Source organism: Ruditapes philippinarum, unplaced genomic scaffold (genome assembly GCF_026571515.1).
Source record: "Ruditapes philippinarum isolate M1 unplaced genomic scaffold, ASM2657151v2 ctg16415_1_1_1_1, whole genome shotgun sequence".
In the NCBI taxonomy this organism is placed as follows: Eukaryota; Metazoa; Mollusca; class Bivalvia; order Venerida; family Veneridae; genus Ruditapes; species Ruditapes philippinarum.
Genome location: NW_026859649.1, coordinates 32,806 through 60,791, shown reverse-complemented (window position 1 = coordinate 60,791; position 27,986 = coordinate 32,806). Strand labels below are relative to the sequence as shown.

Here is a 27,986-nt window from a genome sequence, read left to right as displayed (position 1 = left end):
TGAAAGTTTCTGCTTCTATCTGCATGTTCCTTCATGCAGAGTCTGCATGTTTCCAGTGTAGAGGAAAACGCATATGAGGGTAATGCAGGAGAGTCACTTTATTATCTGTATTATCTTAACAGTGTCGATCTGACACTTGAAATATTACCAAACAAACAAACAAACAAGAAAGAAGAAGGAATATATCCTTAAAATTTATATGTCACAGGGTAAGAAAAATGTGCAGCCTGACCGGGACTCGAACCCGGGACTCTCGGAATACCGTAAAACAGTTTGCCTGGGTCACATAGGCTTTTCAGTTTTTTTACAACAATGCACTCAGAATTGATATCTATTTCCTAAACAATGAATAAATATGAACATAATTTGTACAATTTCATATTGCTTCGTCCCTTGATGTATTTACCTTGTTATCAACCTTAGTGTCAAGCTTATATGCTTGAAAGTTTCTGCTTCTATCTGCATGTTCCTTCATGCAGAGTCTGCATGTTTCCAGTGTAGAGGAAAACGCATATGAGGGTAATGCAGGAGAGTCACTTTATTATCTGTATTATCTTAACAGTGTCGATCTGACACTTGAAATATTACCAAACAAACAAACAAACAAGAAAGAAGAAGGAATATATCCTTAAAATTTATATGTCACAGGTTGAGAAAAATGTGCAGCCTGACCGGGACTCGAACCCTCGACTCGACTCTCGGAATACCGTTTCGCGGCTCTACCGACTGAGCTATCCGGCCGCTTACACATCTTCTCCTCTAAATAGTGAACAGTTCTGAATCGTGACATACTCTCCTGCTATATTTAAATTCGTCCTCGAATTTCACAGAGTTACAGAGCAATGTAAAATCAAATCTGAGCTTTATCAGCCACGGCCCCACGTTGGGCGCCAAATGTCACAGGGTTAGAAAATTGTGCAGCCTGACCGGGACTCGAACCCGGGACCCTCGGAATAACGTACCACGGCTCTACCGACTGAGCTATCCGGCCGCTTACACATCTTCTCCCCTAAATAGTGAACAGTTCTGAACCGTGACAGATAAACTCACAACACCACATGTAAAGTTCTTTGTGCCAGCTTGCATTTCATCTCAATATTAGAACATTTTTATATAGCATATCAGTAATAGTTAGAATACCGCTGTAGTTGGTGTTTGGTGCTAGTGAAATTGATCGGCAGTGCACTTTCCAGTAACTCATTTAAACAGACTAAATCAAACTGAGTCTTCAGTATTATTAACATTTTCCTTTTCATTCTAGCTAGAAGTGTTTGAACTAGATAAATATTAAACTATCATTATCATTATCATTGGTTATATAAATCGTTTGAGTAAATGAACCTGAGTAAAACTGCATGTTAAAAAATATTAAAGATTAACCATTTATTTGGTGTAAAATTATATAAGTATTTTGATCACCATTCTTTATATATTAGTTTTTTTTAATTGGTATAATTCTTGGGCTTCAGTTGACTTTATGATAATTTTGTGTTCCGATACAACGCTTACTAGTAGGCTTGTGTTAAAACTAATTCTAGTATGCTTGTGGATTCCTTTGTTTTTTTATACACATACAAGTTTGAACTCAAGACAGAGACTGAAGAATATGTACTTAGAGTAAGCCCTCCACATTTGTTATCCAAATGGCCACCTAGATGATGATAAAAATTTATTTCATGCTTTCCAGTGTTTTACTGGAAAATATCAGATGATTATATTCTGATAAACCACTAGTGAAATCTATAAGATATAATTTTCACTGTAGCCGGACTATATCTGAATGCGGATGAAAAGAATATCATAACTAAATGGAATAACAGACAGAAATAAATGCAGTCATACGTAAATTTTGCTTCTTTAGGAAAATAAAGTCGATGTCATCATACATCATGTTAAAAATGTAACAAAATTAGAGAAATAGCAGAACAATATTTTTCAAAATGATGATGTGAAGTCATGTTGTGGTGACGTTACCAAGCGGGAATGTGCGACGTTTACACGGCAAAATCATTATACAAAATTTAAAGTAACTTAAAAAGCATGAATAAAAAGAAAATTTATTTGTTTTACATTAAGATTGAAATATATTTCATTCGTGAAAACCAGGTATTCTATTTTCATTCGAGGCTACGCCACTCGTGAAAATTACATCTGGTGTTCACTCAGTGAATATATTCAATCTTACATGCAAAACAAACAAATGTCCTCTATCTCAAAGTTTTACAAGAAACGAAAACCAAGAATTCAACAAAAACGTTTTGATTGTTAATTTAATTAAGCTTAAATATATGCAAGTAAGTTACAAAATTCAAGGTATTTCAAGGATAAGATGTTTTTTTTCCTCGATCAAATAAGTTATAAATAAACGGGTATATAAGATAAGTTATAAAGCATGCCTTCAATGTCAGCATAATTGCAGAGGCAGGTACAATTGTAAACGTTTATAAGCACATGTCTCCTTCTATGTCTGGAAAAGCAGGGTAGAACTTACACTTTTTCACGATGCTTGTCTTTTAGTCCAATACTCAATAATTGTCTGCTCCATGAATTTCTTTTCTATTTTGTCCTTTGGTGAATAAGTATGACTGATATGATTAGATTCTATGAGCTTAGGCAATGCGCCAACAGCGATGATGAATATCACGTGAAGTACTTCTGCTATTTGGTCATCGGGTACTAAACTATAATTGTGTGTTATAATTTAGGAAAAGGAGTACCCAGAATATTAAAACGGAAACTCTTAATAGCAAAGACAGAACATATTTATGCACCGGGCGATATTTACGAATAAGCAATTGAAAAAGCTCATTTGGTATAACCATAGCTATGTTCCGCTATTTTCATTTCAATAAACATTTTACTCTTGTGTTAGACGAGGCGATATTTTGAAGAGAAGTTTCCAAAAACCGTCCATTGATTTCTATTCCCATTAAGTTCGTTAAGCATAACGTTTGAAACAGTCAAATGACCATTGAAGCATGTCACGTGATTTTGTGTTTTATTGATCCGTTTTGATATTGTGACTGCAGAAAGAAGAATTGATGTATAATTATAACTAAACAGTTTTAGTTGGCGTATTATATAATATACCAATAAACGGCAAAAAGGAAAATATTTCCAAAAGAAAACCGAAGGGAAAATAACGACAGCAATTAAAAACAGTATGTTATTACTTTAGAGATAAATCTTAGGCTTGCAAACTATCAACAAGTAATTACAATAAGCAAAATACAAAATTGATATGAATAAAATAAAGTTACAGAGGCACCTTATGAAACGAAAACTAAATATGTACGAAAAACATTGTATATTTTTTCCTCAAATCTGGTATCATATTCATAGCCGCTCTTATCATTACAATTAAGAAAAAGATAAACGGTACTCCAAAATATAAAAGACATATCAAAATTTCTAAGAGACAAATCACAATATATAAAGGTATACAAACAACACTGAGCAAGCACAGAAGCATTGGCATTCGGTCACAGATGAAACGAGCCCTTGTTATTTGTATTCGCCAGACTAAACGCCAGAATTTCATTGAAAATAACATATAGAAATTACATCTCATCAGAGTACCACTTTTTGTGTATCCAGGTTTCAAATCAGCGGGTCAACATTGATCTGTGACAGGTTAATGATATCATTTGCTCCGAATAAAAGGGGCGACTGTATATTTCTGCAGCTGGTGGACACTGCCTTCCTTCGTCATTATTGACACTTGGGTTTTCACAAAAAATATACGAAACTGGCAAACCATTGTTTACAACATTTTTAAGACATCTAGGTAAAACTAAAAAGAAAAAACCAAGAACAAAATAAAGAGCAGTGATGCCAACTGGTCCCCCTAATGCCGGGACGAAAACTTTATGTCTATTGCTTGCATCACCAAGAAGTGCCAGAAAACCTACAGGTGTTCCTACGTCCACAAAATCTTTGTTCGTTATTTTATCACCTTTCTTCCAAACACCAATACCGCCGATATTCATATACAGCTGAATATAAATTATCAAAGGTGCCAATATGAGACAAATGGATCTTCTAATTCTTGAAATTAACACCGGCCATTGTTTGTCGATACCAATCCCATGAAAGCTCATAACATCAAAAAATGTAAGAGGATGTTCTCCATTCGCATATATCCATTCTTCTTGGTCATGTACCTCGTTGTTCATTGGTATGTCTTTTGTACTATCATTTTCTCCTAGCCAAGCTAATAATTTGAAAAGAGGTATTGGACTAAATGCGATTATTAAAATGCAAAGAATTATGTTGAAAGTTTTTAAATGCGTCCATTGTATATGCCTTATGTCTTTAGAACAATTGTCGTCAAACCTTTCGTCCCTGAAATTGTACTGCAGGAAACAACATTTTAGTTGATATATATGATAGGGAATAGGAGGTAAATCGACGCCGAGTAAGCTAAAGTATTGCGAATGTTTTCGTCGACTGAAAGATAACAAAAATAGTTTTCCTGATATTCTCTTGGAAGTTTAGACGCGCTGTCGATATTGACGAGTGGACTTAAAGCTTCTGTGATAAGTTTTGGATGTTTTCTTCCGTTCCCCAATGTCAAGTTGCATTCCCATACACCTTCATGAAAATGTATGGTACAAGTGCTGTTTTAAAATCCAACAGTCCAAACGAATAAAGATCATAACTTAATTCCCCAATGATGGAAATTGATATGGCTTGGACATTAATCCAAAAGTCCAGTACCATCTGCCAGGTTGAAACACGTCCTTGGTTTTGTTTACTTCAAACATTCTGTAATACAATATGGAAACTGAACCAAAGTGGGGTCTATGTTTTTTCAGTACCTGTTGAAATATATAGGCACTTCTGTTTTTTACAACAACTTCACATTCACTTACTACGCGAGGGGAACGAGTTATAATTGCTTTTGACTCTTCAGTTTCACTTATATGGCTCACATTACTGTAAACAACGCCATCTAACGCTGGTTTTGTAGAATTTAATATATTTTTTTCCCCTTGACAATGAACAAAGAGGGATACTATCAGTAATATAATAATGATTGATGATACTTTCTCCATGAGGATATTTAGTGGGAAACTGGAACTTGGTCTGAAAAGAAAGAGGCATCGACTTTGAATTTCAATTTAATATAATTCTGTCACAGCTAAAAATGTGTACACCCCTTTTACATTTAATCACTTTGAATATAAAACAAATCGACACTTCAAAGATCATAAGGCGACTCGTGGTTTTACTTCAAAAGGGATGCAATGGTTTATTGTTGCCGCAATCTAGGTCTACAAAGAATACATTCTATCCTTGCAATAAAAATATTATTTTACAAGGATTAAGATCTCTTAACGTTGAGCAATATATTCAACAAGTTACTAATAAGAACAAAGTTTATGTTATATAGTGTGTAATTAGTAAAATGTGTTTTACATTTAAAATTTCTAAAAGAGAGAGATAGAAAAAACGAGAATATAATTCCGGTATTTACTTTTATGCAATCCCATTTTTTTCAATTAACTTTTTCTATTAAACTTTTTAAGTTTTATAAAGCCTCACACAAAATAGAAATGACACCTGGGAATTTGGAAAAAAACAACATTATACACAATATAAACAATATACATTAATCTCAAGGTTAGTTTACCGGCACTTACAATTAAGTCACCTAATCAAAATTGTAAAATCACTTTTTAAAAGTCCAGGAGCTGAAACTCGTCATATATTTCGACGTTTTAACACGAATATTTTAACATTTATTATACTTACTTTGTGACTAGAAATGCCTAACGCAAAAGTAACAACAACAACTACACCTAAAAGTCTTTGACGTCGTTAAATTTTTGGGGTTAGGAAATAAATCAGGATTAAATAAATAAGTTTAATCGAAACCAAGACAATATTTCATGCATTGTTCTTTTGTTTGTTAAAAACTTTATTTGATCATAAACGCAAAATTACCTTCCTTACCTTCGCTTAGTTTCTATTGTTCTTTTTTCAAATAGAACTATGATCTAGATCTATTAAAACGAGTGTGACGACAGAAATACGTTTTCTCTGTACGTCACCTTTGTAGTGTTTTCGTCGAAAATTGAATAGTAGTACATAAGCCGATGTCGGGGACAATGACAAATATTCTCATGTTATTGCACTCATGGACAGGCTCAGTCAACCGAGTCAATCTGTATTATTGGTAACTATATTTTCAATTTTTTCTGGGTACCCCATTTTTCAAATTTTTTAGTCAATTTTAATAATCCATTTATTTTTAATAATTTCTAACCAATGTGCTCTTTTGTTTCAATTTTTTATATACCCGAAGACCTACGGTATGGCATTAATGGTTTCTGCAAAATAACTTTTGAAGGATTTCAGTGGTTCTATTTATATTTGGCAAGCAAGTAGGTTATACCTAAACACCAGTTATGTCCGATTTATATTGCGATCATTTCATTATTGGAAAAGTTATGCCCCCATTTCAGCAAATTTACTGAGAAATTATTGGTTTCCACAGAATAAGTTACGCAGGCCAAGTTTAATTATCTGCAATCAGCTTGATGTCTTTAAATAAATAGAAAAAGAAATCAAATTATAGTGTTCAGTTATCTTCTATTACAAAAATGTTAACTCGTTAACTAGAAAAGAACCTAACCGTTTTAACATTTGATGGGCAAGTCATAGTCTGAGCCATTTTCACCAATAAATTTGCTATTTTCCTTTGAGACATATTTCTGTCCATGATACCGTCTTGTAATTAAATATGACACGGGCGTAAATTACCTGCATTAGCGGAGCTCTTGTTTGTAAAATTTCGTCTGGTACTTTTGACGTGATTAATTTGGAATAAATAATTGTATTGTTAACTTAAAAGCAGTTTTCTCTCCTTTTATTTGTTAGTTTTTAGGATAAATATGATAAGATACAAAAAGTCTCCTTATGCTTAACTTTTTATCTACTACTTTTCATTATTGCAAGTCAAATAATAATCTTACTAATTGTGTCTCAAGGTACCTTACGAGCTTTTGTATCAACGCTTTATTCAATACATGCTGCCATTCGTCAGATAATACCTAAAGTAAATCAGTTAATAGTAAATTTAATTTCGAAACAATATATGTCAATTTTAAAACTTACCCGACAGTTTCTTTATAAACCTATGATACTTCGACACAAATCGTCTCTAAGTTATTGACTTTTTTTTTAAAACATATACACTTTTTTGTTACAGTAAACAATTATCAATTAGATTCAAGATTTCAATATTCACACAGAACAAATCTTGACTATCTAAGTGGTAATGATTCAATAAAACCGGTGCATAAGTGTAGAAGAAAATATTTTCCGCATTGTACAATAGAAAACATACACCCACATGATTACGAATTCTCATTTTAAATTACTTGAAATCAAGTAATAAACAGTAACAGATAAACAGGAACATTAACTCCAAAATAGTTGACATAAAAACATCATTACAATTGATTCGCAATGTGAAATATCATTGTTTTACTTATTAAGGTTTGAATTTTGTTTCAGCGAATCATTTTATAACAGAGATTTAGTTAACTCAGATAAAGTTGCCTATCTCTCTGGTCATTGTTATGAGAAAACAAGTTTGTTTTACTCAATGAGGTTTGTATTTTGTTAATAATCACAGGCTATTCGATTCATTCTCTTTTCTTGATCGTATGGAATGAGATTATTCTGCTCTAAATTAATTAAATCACACTCAGTCACGTTCCAATCTACTATGCTCTATTGCATAAAAACAAATATGTTATAAAGGGTTTAAAGTACACTATTAAAGCTATTGTAAACTATAGAGACACACATCTCGATTCATAAGTTCTAACATTTCAAATATGTGTTTATTAAACAATAAATATATTAATCATGTGTTCATCAAAGTTTTTAAACCTTTCAATCTCAACATAACTCTTTTTATGAGATAAATTTCTCTTGTATTTGGATATCAAGTGTTTGTACTTTTTCACACTTTCAAACATGTCAAATATATGACCGAAAACTCGTGAAATTGTCGTGTCATATTCTATCTTGGGTATAGGGCGGATACCTTTTGAACCGACCGCTCCATATTTCAACTCCTCAACTTAATCTTGTAGATCTTGTGACATTTTTTCCAATTTTCTTATAAAATCAAAACGTTCCTGACAAGGATCACAAATAGTTTTCATAGGCGCAAGGTGTGGGTTAAGGGTTCTTTCTGCCCACATTTTCACCACATACTGGTCAAGCACAGAAAACGTTACGTCATGACCGATGTCTTTACTTGTTTCGGAAGCATTTGGTCTCACTTTACGGATAACTTTAGTTCCTAGCTTCTTCCACATTTTGGGTGGAAAAATATATTTTCGTATGCTGAAAACAGTCTGTTATACGTTTCTCGTACGAAGACGAAATAGTACCAATCTGGTATCGAATGGGTGTTTTGAGGTATACGATGCCTGAAAATACTCGAACTCAGTCAATTCAAGACAACAATATTGAGCTCCCTTTAAAGGGATATTCAGGCAAAATAATGTCAAAACTATCAAAATGATCTTATGTACTCAAATCACGCTAAAATGACATTTCTTAAAGTTCCATCATGAATTTGTGTTTAAATTCTACATATTTTGGGTGTGAAGCGTAAATATATCTATTTATATTGAACAAAATTTAGACGCAAATAAATTCACCGAATAGTTTAAAACAAGTCATGTGACTTGAATAAACCCTTGAAGTTACAATAACAGATATTGTGGATATTGTAGGATTGAAAAAAGTGGAAATCATTCATTTAACATGTTTCTTTAACGTTTCCAGAGTTCACTGTGGCAACTATTGTGAAATCATAGCGCTCTAACCTGACCCACGCGGGTCAAGTTAGATAACCACAATTTTATTCTTTACATGGTGAAAAGTTTTGTTTCTTTGACTGTCTAATGTATTCATTTTGAGGGCATTTACAGAATAATGAATGAAAAAGCCTAAAGTAAGAAATGAAAATTTTGCCTGTGTCTCCCTTTAAACATCATTTCTTTCTCTTACTTTTTATGCCGTAAACTGTCCAATGCTATAAATTAATTATATCGTTTTTAACTGCAGTGATTATTATTATTACATGTATTATTATTATTATCATTATTATTATTATTATTATTACATGTACAATGAAGTGATTAATGGAAACAATTGTTTTCAGCGGTCAAATATTTATAACAGTTACTGTTTATCGTCCTTGCTTCAATTAAGAATTTGACTTGATTTTACTATACCTAATGCCACCTTTTCCTTATAAACTAATAAACACCATTAAGTTGGAAACTGTAATAAAAATGTTCTTTGTTTATTGTAATGCTACAAATTAGTGTTGATATATTCAATATTGCAATAATTTCTTGTAAAGAAAGTGCTATTTTATGATAAAGAAAGTGGTTAATCAGACATGACCACTGTTAAAAAATCAAATGATGCTTTTCTATGATTCGTTATTTTGCCTGATTCTTTTGTAGATGACATTTCCGACTACTTGTATACTATTTTTTTTTGCAATATCGATCTAAGACATTTGAAAATTCAATACGATTATATCATTTTTATCTTAAGTAAACCAGTATGACATAATGATATGTACTCCTATAAGTTAAAATTATCAGCATAACACTTGCTTTTACTTCTTAGCCTCAGTAACAAGGTTAAGTCTTTCTGTTTCAAACTGACGTTTGTAGGTTCGACTCATATTGAAATGTCATATTTTCAATTTTTCTTTAATTATATTCCGAAAAAATTGACCACTTTGTTTTTGTACGACTTATATATTTCAATTAATAATAATAATAATAATAATAATAATAATAATAATAATAATAATAATAATAATAATAATAATAATAATACTGCTGCTGCTGCTACTGCTGCTACTAAAAAAACAAACAAAAAACAACAAAGTTACGAATTAAAAAAAACGAGAAACACAAGACACTTAACACATTATGCTTACAGAAATAATTCGTTAAAGAAATTTTCATCTCGAACTTGCAACCACGCGAGTACACTCCCCTTGTACTAACAACTAGTCAACCGGTCAGTAATTTTAGATTAAAGTACTTTTTTATCGTGCGCATGACCACATATAACGAAATATTTGGAATACGCATTTAATGCTGTTAACTCTTCTGTAGAAGAAGATTTTTTTAGGTATACTGAACCTGAAAATACCGAACCAAAACAGCGGACCAAAATTTTTTTTTGGGCACAAACCTTTAAAAATCAACCAGTATATCGACGCGGGATTCCAAAAAATTTTTAATGTGTGGGCATTTCGCAATTAGCTTTTAAAAACCGAACCCCGTTTTTTTCCCGGGGCTCAATTATTTTTTTATTTGGGCATGCAACCATAAAAATACGCTCAAAACTAAAGTTTTTCATATGGAAAAAGGGGAAATTAAAAAATTTTTTTCCTTATTAATATGAAAACAGATCCATTATAAAACGTATTTTTTTAAAAACAGTTTTAATTACACGTTTCATGCTGCCCCGAAAAATTAACATCAGAGCTATTTTTTTTTCCCTTTTGTGTCAATTTGATAAAAATTAAAGATTTTTAACAAGAAACAATATTAGCCCCTTAAAATCATTTCTTTCTTTTACTTTTTATTCCGTAAACTGTCCAATATATGTTTCAATTATATTGTTTATAACTGATTATTATTATTATCATTATTATTTTATGTACATGTACAATGAAGTAATTAATGGAAACCTTTTTTTCAGCGGTCAAATATTTATAACTGTTTATCGTCCTTGCTTCACTTGATTTTATTATATCTAATGTCAACTTTTTATAATTTAAGTGGCAAACTGTAGTAAAAATGATATTTGTTTATTGTTTTACTACTCTATCCTTCAATTCAATATTGCAATAATTTTTTGTATAGAAAGTGCTATTTTATTAAAAAGAAGGTGGTTAATCAGACATGATCACAGTTTTTGTAGATGACTTTTCCGACTTCTCGATTAACATCTTATTATAAATATTTTTGCAATATCGATCTGAGACATTTAAAAATTCAATACGATTATATCATTTTTATCTTAAGTAAACCAGTATGTCATAATGGTATGTATAAGTTAAAATTACCAGCGTAACACTTGTTTTACTTCTTAGCCTCAATAACAAGGTTTAGACTTTCTGTTTCAAACTGACGGTTGTAGGTGCGAGTCGTGATGAAATGTCATATTTTCATTTTTCATTTGCGAAAAACTTGACCACTTTGTTTTCGTAGGACTTCACATATTTCAATGAAAAAATAACAAAGTTACGAACTTAAAAAAGAGAAACACACATTATGCATAAAGAAATATTTCGTTAAAGAAATCTTGATCTCGAACTTGCAACCACGCGAATACACTCCTCTTGTAATAACCACTAGTCCACCGGTCAGTAATTTAATTACTACATGATTCATTCAGCGTATTTAATAAGGTCCGAAACCTATTCAGTCTGAGGTAAATATTGCCAAATATTACAAAGGAAAATATTGTAAAATTGTATCATAACTATCAGCATTTATCTACCCTTGATGTTATTTTTTGTGTGATAAACGTTTCCTTAAAAACATGTTCCCCAATTGTTGATTTCTTATTTGTTGCAGGTTAAGATGCATTACACGTTGGACAGTACAATATCTAAGATAAATGGGAAAAATGTCTTTTTTAAAAAAAATGGGTAGAACAGAACTATAAAAATGTTTACGCACTTGATGCTGAATAATAGGCCGTCTAGGAAGTGTATCCCATACACTTTATCCAGAATCGGACGCCCTCGACATCCTGTGAACATCTGACATAGTGTAAATGTTGATTTGAAACACCTGAAATAGAATCAATGTTGCAATAGCATAAAAGTCGATTTAAAACACCTGAAATATTACAAATGTCGATTGAAGCACCCGAAATAGCATAAATGTCGATTTAAAACACCTAAAATACGGCCGCTTTGAAACACACGAAATAGTGTAATTAACGATTTAAAACACATGGAATTGTATGCATGTCAATTAGCGCGCATCTGTCACTGACTACAACTTTCGAAAATCTCTCTCTGAAAAAATATTTTATTTCTACTAACTTCCGAAGGCTGAGTAGGTGAGACCCATCCAAAATATTACTGTAAACATAAATACAGTAAATGCCATTCATAAATTTGATTTCATCCTGTGCTAAAATGGTAAAATAACATTTTATATTGTACAACAGCTGATTGAAGGTCAAGGTCGTCCTTTATACGCTGACTTCCTGTTTATATATTTCAACTTCCTGTGAAATTTTTGAAAAGGCGTACAGGTAAATCTTTGCTTCTAGTCATAAAATCTGAAGGAGACAGGTATGTTCTTGTATCCAGTATTAATTGTCCTCTGTTCCTTAAGCTACATGAGAGTTCCAGACTGTGATGATGTCTGTAAATCACACAGAGAGGTGAAATCACTGTGTCAGAAAAGCAAGCTCCTGCTCACATGCTGTACTATTAAACTCAAGCAGCTACTTAGACCCAAAAACTTACATAAATGTTGCTACAAGTCGGCATTATTCCTCAGTATCCTTTTATTATTACAATCTACTGATGTTGAATCAAACCCTGGCCCCGGACCTACCCTAATACCAGAAGTAGTAGGTAATACCTCTACTGTATTTCCATGTGGTAACTGTGAGCAGCCAGTAACATGGTCATGTAAGGGCGTGGGTTGTGACTTCTGCTTCATATGGTATCATGCAGACTGCCAGAACATATCTGACAGTATGTATGACAGACTTGGTAATGATTCTCGAGTTGGGGTCTGGAAGTGCATTGCATGTGATAACATGAATATAACAACATCAAGTCTCTGCAGCCTCGACTCATTCCACACACCAAACAAATTCGGTAATCTTACCAACACTTCTAGTTCTATCGATTCAAACTTTGAAAATTGCGAGCATCCAGTCTCTACATCTACGCCGAAAAGTAAAAGTAATAACAAAAAAGCAAAACATAGCACAAAAAACAATATTAAACGTTCCTTAAAAATCCTGATTGTAAACTGCAGATCTATTGTGGACAAAAAATTAGAGTATGAAAATATGGTAACATCAACAAACCCAGATATTATAATTGGAACCGAGTCTTGGTTAAAACCTAAACATTTTGATAATGAAATCTTTCACCCAGACCTAGGTTACACCCCCTACAGAAGAGATAGGAAGAAGCAGGCTGGGAGGAGTATTCATTGCTGTTAAAAAATGCATTATAGCACAAGAAGCTACCAACCTCCAAAATGATTGTGAAAATCTTTGGGTCAAAATAGAAATGCAAGGTTCCAAACCACTGCTTGTAGGTTCTTACTACAAACCTAAAGAAAATGACCCCTATAGCCTGGATGAGTTCAATAAATCTCTATCCATGGCTACAAAGTCAAATGCAACAGTATGGGTAGGCGGGGACTTCAACATGCCAAAACTTGATTGGTCAAATATTACTCCAACCCCAGACTGCAAACTTCGGTCACACTATAGAGATTTTATTAACATTCTTTTTGATAATAACCTTACTCAAGTAGTCAAAGACCCAACCCGAGAAAACCATATCTTAGATCTGTTCCTGACAAATAACCCCTCCATTGTAAACAGAGCCAACGTAATCCCAGGTATCAGTGATCACGATGCTGTCCTGGTCGACACAAATACCTCCGCCCGTATAAAGCTCCAAAAACCACGTAAAATTCACTTATATAATAAGGCAGACTGGGACCTTCATGATTCTCTTACCAGGTCAAAAAGTTATTCCAACAAATCAGTGGAAGAGTTATGGCAAACAATCTCCAGCTCAATTGAGGAAGGGGTCAATACTTCCATCCCATCAAAATGGTCATCCTCCAAAAATAAACTCCCCTGGATCAAGGTCAACCTCAAATGTCTATATAGGAAAAGGGACAAAGCCTACAAGCAGTACAAGGGCCATAACTATATGGAAGATATATTAAAGCTACTTAAACAGATAAAAATCTATCAAACACCTGAAAAGCATAAATGTCAATTTATAACACCTGAAAAAATAGCCAAAATGTCGATTTAAAACACGTGTGTGTGTCCTGTTATAGTTACCAAAAATAAATCATTGGCCAATTATCTAAACCATCTTTTGCTTTCTTGTATTTTGGCATTAATAAGTAAAAATATAGTGATTCAGTATATTGTAGGGAGGTCAAATATTTCATTGTTTATATTTTGCTACTATTCCGACAAATTAGGTTAAGGTCAATTCGAAAATTTTAAGATATCTTTCATTTGGAACACCTCGCCGATTATTAATAATCAACTCGGAAATCATTCTCGGTAACCCAGACTATTTACCGTATAACGAAATAACATTTCTATCAATATTGGCAATATTTTTGACACGTTATTAATAATTTGTTGCGACTTTTGTCATACCTGATGTAAAATTACGTTGTCAGGTATAATAAATACAATGGCGAGATTTCAGAGAAAACGTAGAAAAGAAATATGTGTAGAAAAATCTATTATAATAATTGAGTTCTTAACAAGAATAAATTGGACTTCGTTGGACTTTGTAGTGGCGTTATATAAGTCAAATTACTTACAGTTCGAAAAACGCACACAATGATAAAATAAGTCAAGTTACATACAGCTCGAAAAACGTACAAAAATGATAAAAAATGACCTCGTGACTAAATTTTATTAGTATGAGCATTTGATTGAAAAATTGACCTAATTTGTATTTCAACCTTCGTTTGAAAATGACGAATTCTTAACCGCTTAGTTTAAGAAGGCGAAGTGGTTTATTCAGAACCGTGTATGCTGATTATTTTGAAAAGTTTTGTCCTTTTCGTAATTCAAATGCTTACATCAACCGCTTTTTGTGGAAACATATATAGTACGGATATTTGATGTAAATTCTTATGTTGACGTTAATGTCGAATAGATATTGTGAAAAAATTCATTTCAAGGTAAAATGTCTTATTTCGATCTGGCAATTGGCTAGAATCAACCATGTTATATTAAACAATATTCATGCGTTTTTGCTTCATTTAGTAAACAAATTGCAATCGAGGTAAATTTGTAGTTGAAAACAGCTTTAAGATTTTACATGCATTTGTAGAAAAAAATCAAATTATATTATTTAAAATAATTTCTGTTTATATATACATGTAAATTTATGCATTTGCGGCACGATCAATGCAGAGTAGCGTCCAATGACGTCAAGGTAACGACAAGGGAAACAACGAAGTCCGGCTGCCAAGTAAAAAGAACTTGTATCTTTGAGTCGACTTATTAATTCGTTCTTGATGACACCACTTTTGTTACAGCTCTTTTCATATGTTTTGAGCATCAATTCAGGCATTTAAAGATCCTGTATATTTTAATTAGGAATGTAACAACACTTAAGTGAACTTTTATATATGTATATAATTATTCTTCTAAAACAATTTCCAAACATCCAAGAATATGTTAAATATTTACTGCAAATGATTATACGCATTATAAATATATGAATTCATTTCTTATTGAAAAAAATTAGCTTAGACTGTATCGAAAACAATTTTCTAATTACCTCCCCCTATTTACATGAAATCAGTTATATCTTCACAAATAGCGCTTTTTGAAACTTACAATATTGGTAAATCTTCATTATAGCACCATATTTATGATAGGAAACCATAACAAATAGAGTTACAGGATCTTTAAAACAAGACAAATCCTGTCATATGTAAACAAATCACACAAATAGCGTTTTTTAGAAACTACAGTTATTCTATTGAGCAGAATGGTTCAATGGCTTCAAGCTGTATAAGGACCGTGCACAATTATGTCCACATTGTTTTAAAATAATCACATTTTACAGCATTATAATCAATCATATTTATGCTCCCCGAAGGATGAGCATATAGTCGCTGCTTTGTCCGCCCGTTCGTTTTTCTTGTCCAGGTCATAACTCAGAACAACAAGAGGTATCAACATGAAACTTTGTAGGGAGATAATGTGCAGTGCACAAGAACCGTAAGTCTGCCTTGCCTAATCTTTGAGAAATTGCCCTTTATTCATTTTCATACTTTGAACTTTGTACGGGACATAACTCTTAAACTGTAAGAGATATCAACAGAAACTCTAAAGGTTGATAGATCTCATTGGGTAGATGTGCAGTACAAATAAACAACAATATCTCTGCCTCTCCTTATTTTGGGGTTATTGCCCTTTGTTCATTTTTACACTTTGAACTTTGTCCGATACATAACTCTAAAACTATAAGGGATATCAACATGAAACTTTATAGGTATATAGATCTGATTGGGTAGATGTGCAGTGCACAAGAACCATAACTTTGCCTTCCCTTATTTTTTGAGATTTTGTCCTTTGTTCATTTTTACACTTTGAACATGGTCCAGGTCATAACTCTGACACTATAAGAGATATGTACAAGAAACTTTATAGGTAGATATATTTCATTGGGTAGATGAGCCGTGCAAAGAACAGTGACTTTGTCTTGCCTTAGTTTGGAATTATTGCACTGGGACATAACCCTGAAACTACAAGAGGAATACATTTCTGTTTTCAAAACCTGTTCGGGTGAACTGGCTTTTGTCTCTTTTAGGTTTTTTTTTGATTTTTAAAAACAAATTCCAATTTTATTAAAAATTTTATGTTGTTAACTTATAAAAATTGGCCCAACTTTGGGTTTTAAAATTTTAAGTTAAAAAAAAAAAATAAAAAAAACCCCAAAACGTCAACATTGAAAATGTTGCAGGGTTGCTTAGACTACGCCTGCTTATGGATTGTAGACGTTTAAATTCAATCTACTGTCCAAAATTTGAAATTAAAACTGAGGAACCACTTCAGAGCGGCTCTCTGTAGATCAATTATCAACGATATCATTTTTCAAAGTAAGGTTTACCGACAAATTTAACCTTTATGGAAGAACACTTCTCAGCAATACCTCAAAGGGTATTGATGTCTACGGTGTAGGAGTAAAACCAGCAATCAATAACGGGCATTAAATCGAACACATTTTATATTTCATTTATTATAATTTATTCAATATACATTGTATCTCAGATAATAGAAAGCCTATATCACCGACATCAATCATATATAACAAATGGTTTGGTAAAATTACTTCCATGCAAAACTACAACAATTAAATAGTTTTTTCAATTTTGAATTCCTTGATTGTGTCTCCAAAACTCACGAATAGTTTGTTCCATTTTCCTTTCTACGATTTCTTTCTTTACATGTTCGTCATCACGGTAAGACACCGTGACCTCGATAAGTTCCGGAAGAGCCCCAACAGCTATGAAAAATATTACATGCATAACTTCCGATATCTTCGACGTTGGACCTTTCACATAATCAGAGGTTATACTTAATGTAACGATGATAAGAGACGCCATGGCAAACACTTTGAAAATAAAAGATAACACTTGTTGATGAACTGGTCTGTAAGTACGTATAAGGTGGTCAAAAAGCTTTTTTGGAATACCCATCGTATTATTTACTTCTCGTATTCTCGAGTTTCCATGAAGATGAATTGTTCTCAACACATTTCGAGAAATGTCCAAAACATTGCCGTTGATCCGAATGTCTTTATTTTTTTCCGTTTCTGACTTTTTGAAAGATTTAATATTTTTGTTAAGAAAAAAAAACCCATTTTTTTGGTACCCCTTAAATTCTACCCCGGGGGATTCAAACAGCGTCGATAAAAAATTTTGCATATATTTCTCCAAAAATTTCGTTTTTGGATAAAGGGCGAAAATACAAAGCCGGTGAAAAGGAAAAAAAATTTCCAAACAAACGGATGGAAAAATAATTTTTGGGAGATGAAAAAAAGGAATGAAAACCTGAGAAAAAAACCGCAAAGCTTTTTAAAAAAATGAGCAATAAAAAGGGCAAAACCAGACGACAAGACCAAAAAAACGATGAGGGACACCAACGATTTCCCTAAAAATGGGGAAATTTTAAAAAATAAAGGGGCAACCCAACCTATCGATTTTTTCGGGATTTTTTTGAAAACCTTTCGATGTTTCCTTTTTACAAACAACTACCACATTAGAAACAAAAAGGTAAACCATAATACAAGGTGCAACAGAATGTTTCAATAACACAAGCAACAACATAAAGAGGAATGCTGAATATGAACATTGCTCTCTTGTAGATAGCTGTAGAATTATTTAGAGAAAGGATACGTGTCTTTTGGATTTGTAATATTTTGCCCCATAATGATTTTGTAAAAAGCATATATATACTGCATCTCATAAGCGTTGCTGTACATGAATAACCGTCATGCAACTGTACTGGTGAAACATTTACCCCTGATAAGTGTATGATATCATCATTTCCGAATAGCAAAGGTGAAATTAAATTCTTATTTCTAGTACTGACATTTTCATCTTTATTAGAGCAGCCAGAAGGCAAACCGTCTTCAAATATTTGTTTCAAATGTCTTGGCATGACAATAAACACAATTCCTAAACTTAAGTATATGATTGCAAAACCAACAGGACCACCAAGGTAAGGAACAAATACCATACCTCTGTTCTCAGGATTACCGAATATAGACAAGAATCCCATGGGTTCTCCGATGTCAACAAGCTCTTTAACTGTTATTTTGTCAGTTTCACTTATTCCTATTCCATTTCTATATAAAAATAATTGAAAATAAAGAACAGATGGAGCTAAAAGTAGAAATAAAAATCTACGTAATCTTGAAACAAGAAAAGGGTGTGACATGTCTAGTCCAAACAAACTGAAACTAAGAAGCTCAAAAAATGTTAATGGATTATTTCCGTTTTCAAACACCCATTCGTCTTTATTGTTGTCGTAACGATCATCTAGTGTTCCACTTCTTGAAGGAATATTTTCATGTTTCGTCAACCAGGCACATAAATCACAAAGATGTAAGGGACAAGTATGCTAAACAAGAAGAAGTCCAAACAAAGAAGGGAAAAAAATTTTCGATTTTTTTGATCCCAGTTTTGTTTATCAAAAAGTTGAGCCCGGTACATTTTGTACCCAATTCTGGGTTTTTTTAAATTTTTTCCCTTTCCCAGTAACAATTAAAATGACACATATTAAATTTGGAAAAATTTGTACAATGATGCATAAAGTGCCCTTTTTTTCACCCGGGGTTTTTCCCGCCCCCTCTTTAAAACGGGAAGTAACAAACGATTTTTGATAGGTTGGATGATTAGGGGATTTTTGCAGAAATCTGTCCTAAAAACCCTTTTGTTATTTTGTGAGATGTTATCGTTTTTTTTCCAAAAAGTGAAGTTGAAATTTAAACCTTTAAACATGTACTAGAAAAAGGAAAATATCAAGGGGTTTTGGTTTTCAGCAGTCCAAACGACATAATTCCATAATTAATTTTCCATGACAAGAAAGGGTATGGGCCAACTGTGGTGTTTGGTGTCCAAAACCAGAGTAAAGGTTTAAAGGTAGAGCTCAAGCTTCTAACAGTTGCATTTCCTTTAAGGAATATTTTAAACTTTATTAAGTACGGTTTTGATATTAATATATTTCCAAAGTAATTGATGCTGGTGTTTTCAACAGTGATGTTGCAGTCCTCATTTAACGATACACCTTTATCTACAGTAAACTTATATTTATCACGATGTTCAGGATTTGCAGCATTTTTGGAGTCGTAATTTTCTATTTTGAAGTCAAGATCCGTATCTTTGTTCGTTTTCAATCTTCCGTTGGTTGCTCCATAATCACTGATTTTGTTTATGTCATCATATTGGTTCAAATAATGGTTCGTGAAATATAGCCTGGAATTCTGCTTTCGGTTTTGATTTTGATGTACAGCAACGACTCCCGTCATTATAAATGTATTACATATGATATAGTAGAAAACTTTGATATGAGCCATTTTTTCGTCGGAATAGATTCTCTGTTAACAGGGTGCTGAAATATAAAAGAAGATTCTGACAAAAATTAACAATCTAGCATTCTTGAAGCAGCTTATTTTCATGAAATTTTCAAAATACATGTATGTAAATTTTTTTTTTTTTTTTTTTTCAATCCACGTAAATAAGCAGATAAATGTCAAAATTGGCATAAAAAGTCCTTATTGCGTTAGTCACTCAGTTGAAATATGGTTATAAATACTGCACACTTATCCATTGCATGTAAAATATAAATATTACCTAAAATATGTTTACTTTCCTTAAAATCTTAGTACTAAATTCTTAAGCTTGATTTTTTGACATTTTTGGGTCAACTGGTGGCATGCAGCTTTTAATTTAATATTAATAATGTAGATGAAGAAAATTCAACGACATGTTATTTACTGCAGTCGATATTTCCTGTCTTTATTGTTTAAATAAATGATCTTATTTATTTGAAACATGCAACATATTAAAAGAGAGCATTGAAATAAACAAATTGATTTATAAATAGTTTTATGACATCTCCTCATGTAACCATTGTTTAGGTATTGTTAAAAATATCCTTAAAAGTAGTTCATATAATTACATTTAACAACCAGAAGTTCATTTTAATTTAATGTTTGATTTTGTATAAAGTAATCATTAAAATGAGCTAGCATTATAAAATAATCAATACAAATATATCTATTTTCCTTGATAACTTACATCTGCTGTGACAGTCTTTCCCTTATTTCCAATTACTTTTTTTCTTATTTCGCTGATGACTAGTCTGGTTTGTACAGAATTTCGCTGCAATACATATATATATAGTTAAAATCTTCCGTATTTCGCGTCTTAAATTTCCCTTTGCACAAAGCACTTACTAACCACATAGAGAACACGTTTATTTTATCTACGTCTCGTGAATCACCTGTATTTTTTGAATATCACTTATTTGTCTCTGTTTCTATTTTAAAATGTCAGACATGAGAAATTTAATTGTATTAATTCCAACCGTCTAACAGGTAATTAAAACTACTGATTTCGTGAAAGTGTTTGTGTAGTCAAGTTTTGTCTGTAAATTGACTTGATTGTGAAGCTTTTTGGTTGTGAGTTTATACACATACAAAAACTCGTCATTACTGGAAACATTCATGCGGACTTTGAGCTTCAAACTTCGTCACAAAGATTTGTCATAAAGCCATCATTAGAATTCATTTTTATTTGTTTATTATCTATAAATTATTAGCAATATCCCTTTTAACGGATTGTGTGACTAAATATATTCCTGTTTTGCAAGGAACAAGCTTTTAACTGAAATAAATATCATAATTTCAATTCTTTAGTCGACAATTTTTTTGCACGATGTTCTTTAACGCTAATGATTAATTTTAAAAGAATTCAATCATCATTACTTGTGAACATGTTATTTAAATAGATACAGGAAGTTAAAGCTACATCACGCTTGTTCTCTTTTTATTATTTTCCTTGTATATTTTAAAAAGATCTTCACACAATAGAAATAAAAAACAATGTTCATGTATTTAATTGGAAAATATATTGAAAACATTATTTGTTTTTTAAAAAGGTAACATGAAAAATGGAAAAATTATAGCTATTAACCAACTCGAAAACGTAAAAAAAAATATATTGCTGAGATTTATGGTGCATTTTTGTCATTACAATGACTTATATTTTGAAGACAAAATCTACTTGTTTGCGATCTGCTACTTTTATTTTAACATTCAACTTTTCCCCCGTGGTTCGCTAATAACTTACTATAAATCCATTCATCTATTATTAAAACTTTAGTGGTCACAGTTTGAAGAAAAAAATCGAATTAATTTATTGAGTTTTTTATACCTTTAACTATAACTTAAATTGATTTAAAATAAAATACATTGTGAATCGTGCATCAGGCTTTTACTGCTTTATGGCGAATGTTATAACGTCACTATGAATGATCAATCAATTTGAAAAAATCCCATGCCTCATTTGAGTCGAATAAAATTCACATTTATTGCAAAACTGAAGATGACGAGGTTCTAGACTGTCCGTTAAGTTGAAAAGAAAATTAATAATGCAATAAAATAAAAATGCAAACATGACTGTCAAAGACTAGGCCCAATGCATCATTGTAGGAGTAAAAGATCTAAAATAAAAGAAAGTCAAAGAAAGATTATAAATTTATTTTAAAAACATACACAAAAATTTTTTGGGAAAAAAATTTTTAAAAAAAAAAATTGGGTACTCCCTTTTTGTTTACTAGTTTTCATTGTACTTTTAAAGTCGAAAAACAGGAATTTTCTCATCAGTATGGGCTTTTTCATTTATATTTCTCCTTTTAGTCCCGTACTCAATTTAAACGTCTGCCCCATGGGAAATTTCCCTTTTTTTATTTTTCCTTTGGGTGAATGAAAAAAAGATTGATATTTACCCGATTTTATACTTTTGGGAATGCGCCCAAAAAGGGGATGATAAATATTTCGTGAAGTACTTCTGTTTTTGGGCATCGGGAAAATTTAAAATATAATTGGGGTTTTTTAGTTTAAAGGAAAAGGGGTACCCAAAATTTAAAAAATGAAAAATCTTAAAATTTGTAAAGACAGAAAATGTTTTTTGTATTGGGGGGATATTTACCCAATGGGGCAAATTTAAAAAATCTTTTTTGGGAAACCATAGCTGTGGGCATTTTTAATTTTTATTTTAATTAGACCCTCAACATTGCTTGTTATATGGATATTTTGAGAAGTATCCAACAATCTTCCATTAATTTCGATTTGTGCAAGTTCTTCAAACATAACGTTTGAAATAGCCAAATGACCATTGAAACAAGTCACATGATTTTGTGTCTCTTTAATCCGTTTTGATATGGCCACTGCAGAAAAGAGAAGTGACGTATAATTATAGCTGAACAGCTTTAATTGACGTATCATATAATATACAATTACGATTAAAAGAAAAAGATTGCCAAAAGAAACCGAAGGAAACACAACAACAGCAACAAAACAGTATGTTATTATTTGAGAGACAAACTTAAAACTTGCAACTATCAATAAGTAAATACAGTAGGCAAATAACAAAAATGGATATCAATACAGTAAAATTACAAAGGCATCTTGTGAAACGAAAAACTAAATAGGTACGAAAACATTGTATGTTTTTCCCTTAAGTCGGGTATTATTCTCATAGCCGCTCTTATCATTATAACTAAGAAAAAGAAAAACGGTACTCCGAAATATAAAATACACATCAACATTTCTAAAAGACAAATTGCAATATATATAGGTATACAAATAACACCGAGTAAACACAGAATCATTGGCATTCGGTCACGGATAAAACATATCCTGCTAATTTGTATATGCCAGACTAAGCGCCAGAACTGCGATGTAAACAACATATAAAAGTTACATCTCATCAGAGTACCACCTTTTGTGTATCCACATTCCAACAACCCTGCGCCAACATTGATCTTGGACATCTTTATAATATCCCTCGCTCCGAATAAAAGGGGTGACTTTATAACTATGCATCTAAAACGTTGTCCTTCAGTGTCGGAATTGATACCAAAGCTTTCATAAAGAGCATTTGAATTAGGTAAACCATTGTTTACAACACTTTTAAGAGATTTAGGTAACACTAAATAGAAGAAACCAAGTACAAAATAAAGAGCAGTTATGCCAACTGCTCCCCCTAATGCTGGGACGAAAACTTTATGTCTATTACTTGGATCACCTAGAAGGGCCATGAAACCAACAGGCGTTCCAACGTCTACTGCATCCTTGACAGTAATCTTATCTCCTTTTGTCCAAACGCCAATACCATCAGTATTCATATACAGCTCAATATAAATTACCAAAGGTGCCAATATAAGACAAAAGAATCTTCTGATTCTTGAAACTAACACCGGCCATTTTTTGTCGATTCCGATCCCCTCAAAGCTCATAATATCAAAAAATGAAAGAGGATGCTCTCCGTTTGCATATACCCATTCTTTCTGATCATTCTCATCATCACTACCAGGAACTACTTTTATACCATCACTTTGGCTTAGCCAAGCAAATAATTTAAATAAAGGTATCGGACAGAATCCGATTATCAAAATGCCAAGGATTATGTTGAAAGATATCACATGCGTCCAGTATTTATGACCTTTTTCTTTAGAACAGTTATCATTGAAAGTTTCACTCGTAAAATTGTACTTGAGGAAACAACAGTTGTAGTTAAAATATGTAATAGGGTATAAGAAGTACACCGACGCTAGGTAGACTATTTTATCGCGCATATTATTATCGAAAGTTAGATAACAGAAAAAGTTTTCCTCATTTTGAACTGCTTCATTAAACGTGTGTTCGATGGTTATGAGAGGAATTAAAGCATTTGTGATAATTGAGGATGTTTCTTCTGTTCCCAATGTCAAATTGCATTCGCCATAAACCTGCATAAAAATCTTTGGTACAAGTGCTGTCTTAAAGTCCAACAGTCCAAATGATAAAATGCCATATCTTATATCCCATGATAGAAATTGATATGGTTTAGAATCTAATCCAAGTGTCCAGTACCATCTTCCAGGTTGAAACACGTCTGCTGTTTTGTTTACTTTATATAAATGAGTCTTACTCTGCAATTGAATATGAAACTGTACAAAATGAGGATTATGTTTTTTCAGAACCTGTTGAAATATTTTTGCACTCGGGTTCTTGACAACAACTTTGCAGGCATTTGTAACATGTGGAGGAAGACGAACAATGGCTGTTGAATTATCATTGTGAACCTGTTTGCTCACATCACTGTTTAAAACGCCACCTTGTGCTGGTATAGTAAAATTTGAAGACTTTGTCCCTTGAGTGTGAGACAAGGAGAATATCACCAGGAACAGCAAACTGGGTGATGTTGCATTCGTCATTTTAACTTCAGTGAATAACAAAAACTGAAAACAAAGAAAAACCGTTTTTCCTTTACAACACTATAATCCACTACTGTAAAGTTATATTGACATTTAAAACGATAATGTGACGACTCGCCGCCTTAACTCGTACATGTTTAGTGATTAAGCAAACAAACAACAAGAAAATTTAAAAAAATTTTGATACCTCCCCCCGTGGGATAAAGGGAAAAATTCCCCTTTTGGGTTTCTGATATATCATAAAGCTTAATTCCACTGCAAAAAAAATTCCAAAATGTGCATGTTTCTTAGTTCCCGATTTCCTTATAAATGAGCAAAAATAAAATTGTCAAATTTTTGACGTCATGATTTTCCTGTCAAGAAAAAATTTAAAAATTCATTATAAATGTTTATACATTTTAACATAGAATTTTGTATATAAATAGCTATCAATTACATTTATTTATTAAAAAAATTGTATTTCTTTCAAGTACTATATTTTATAACCAAAAAATAGTGTGTACAATATTTCGTTATTATTACAGGTGTGTGTATTTCAGTCATGTACAACATCTTGATACCGTTGCAATAGTGTGTATTTCTGTTATAAATTGTATTTTATTACGGTTACAATAGTGTGCATTTCTATCATGTACCGAATTTATTTTATTACAGTTACAAAATTGTGAACTTTTGTCATGTACAATATTTAATTATCGTTACAATAATGTTTATTTCTGTCATGCATCGTATTGCATTGCCGTTAAATTGATTGTATTGCTGATAAGTGCATTATGTTATTACCGTTACAATGGTGTGTATTTCTGTTATGCACAGTATTTCATTACCATAAAAACAATGTGTATCTCTGTCATGTGCAATATTTCATTATAGTAAAAATAGTGCGTATTTCTGTCATGTAAATTATTTTATAATTTCCGTAACAATAGTGTGTGCACTATTAAATGTTGTATGTGTTCCATGCTTAAACATATCACTTTGTATGCTCTTCGACTGAAGTCTTCTTTTTAGTATACTTATCTAGTCTCTCTGTCGATATCAAATATCCTTATGTGTTATATTTTATTATAATTTGTTTTAATGTCTTCCTCATTTTACGCTGACTCAGCTCTCAAGTGCGTAAATATAATGATACACATATGCGCAGTGTAAATAAGAAAACAAACAAGAGCATCGCTAGGCGGAGCATTATATGCCCGAAAGTGTTTTTAGTACGGATGAAGCATTTGTAACACATGGGAATTAAATAAAGTATAACCTCCTTCAAATAGCAATCCTCCTATGAAGTTTGAATATTGTGGGCTAAATGGAACTTAAGTTATGCCCCAGAAACTGTTTTCAGTTTTAAGGTAACACTAAATAGAAGAAGTTTGAACACTATGTGCCAAATGGAACTTAAGTTAAGTTCTGGAAACTGTTTTCAGTTTTAAAGTAATAGTGACTTTGACCTTTGACCTTGTGAGCCCAAAATCAATAGGGGTCTTCTACCCAATATGCACAACCATCTAATGAAGTTTGAACACTGTGGGCGAAATGGAACTTTACTTATGCTTCGGAAACTGTTTTCAGTTTTAAGGTAATAGTGACCTTGACCTTTGACCTTGTGACCCCAAGTCAATGGGGATGTTCTACCCAATATGGACATCATATTATGGAGTTTGAACACTGTGGGCCAAATGGAACTTTAGTTATGCTCCGGAAACTGTTTTCAGTTTTAAGGTAATATTGACATTGACCTTTGACCTTGTGACCCAATTATCAGTAGGGGTCTTGTACCAAATATGGACAATCATCCTATGAAGTTTGAATATTGTGCCTAAGTAGCTAAGGTTATGCCCCGGAAACTAATTGCTAACGGACGCACGGACGTGCGCCCGAACAGACAGACGGATGGACGTCATGGGGTATAACATAATTTGCCCAAAAGCCTTTTGGGCATATAAAAAATGTAAAAAGAGGAGAGAAAATATTTTATTTTCCGAATATTTGTTCGGCTAACTAAAATATGTTGTTCTTTATTGTTTTACCATTTGATCGGCGTGTATAGCGGGAAAATATTGCGAGGCATTGTCCTATTGTTTTTAAAACATATGGAGTTCGTCATAGAGAGTAGATAATTTTCCTTATTAGTGTTTGATTTTATTTGATATTGCTGTTTAATAAAACTTTGAAGTAGTTAAAATATAAATTTGCAGTTTGAATCATATTTCGGTATCTCCCTGCTAAAAATGACAGTGTTTGAGATAATTGTATTTAATAATTTCCTACCTTCAGTTTCTGTTTACATTTGTTGTCTTGAAAAGATATTGAATATCTTTGATATGGCAAATATGATGTTTATATCAATTGTAAAGATAATCATACTTATTTTTATCCCATTTATCAATCAGTTTTGCCTGTTTGATATTAAAACTTTCATTTTTTTATCTCAAAGTGACTAACGTGTTTCAAATTATATCTCTTAATTTAGTTTAAGTAGTAAAGTTAAGTCATATTTAAAATGAAAAAATAAAGAAGGAAAGAAGCGAATTTTAAAACTTACCCGGCATAGATCATACATACGAGATATATCTCAAATTCACACTGTCTTTAAATTGTTGACCGTTTTCAATTACAGTCAATTGCTTGTGTCCCTTTTGCTTGTGTCCCTTTACGCACAAAACTACCTAAAGTTAATTTCTAGCTTTTTGCATTTACTCAAAACGAGGTTAAAGTACTTAAGGTTTAAATATACGAATCACTTACACAATTGAAAAAAACACGTCCACAAGAGATCTTGACTGAAAATAGTATCTGTCAGTATGAAGAGCATTTTTCCTTCCTTATTTGAAATACTTGAAAATTATTTACAATCTAGAATAACAGTAGTTACTCAAATAACAGAAATGTGTAACTAAACTTTATATCAAATGCATGATTAATTGCACATAGATGGCTTATTTTTATTCATTTACTTTTAAGCTCCCGAGCTCCATATCGTATATAAGTTATTTCCATTATTTTCATATTCCGGGTGGGGAGTGTCATGTGTATTCAATATAAGCTTACATTATGCTAAAGAAGGAGACTTAACCTTAATAGGAATCAATTTTAGGTTCTATAAAAATGATTCTACGGAATAGCTATCAGCAAGAACAAAAACAATTTTGTATTGACAAACACAAGCTTGT

At 32.2% G+C, this 27,986-nt stretch overlaps 1 protein-coding gene across 1 annotated transcript; it reads right to left on the bottom strand.

Annotated features, from left to right (window-relative positions):
- Positions 1-22,607: 22,607 nt before the first annotated feature.
- On the bottom strand, positions 22,608-27,746 carry LOC132757341 (uncharacterized). Its single transcript, XM_060748598.1, has 2 exons — positions 27,359-27,746; positions 22,608-24,840 (listed from the first exon to the last, which is right to left on the bottom strand). Exons 1-2 carry the CDS (start codon positions 27,374-27,376, stop codon positions 23,014-23,016), a joined length of 1,845 nt encoding a protein of 614 aa, XP_060604581.1. The 5' UTR covers positions 27,377-27,746; the 3' UTR covers positions 22,608-23,013.
- Between the last annotated feature and the right edge of the window lie 240 nt (positions 27,747-27,986).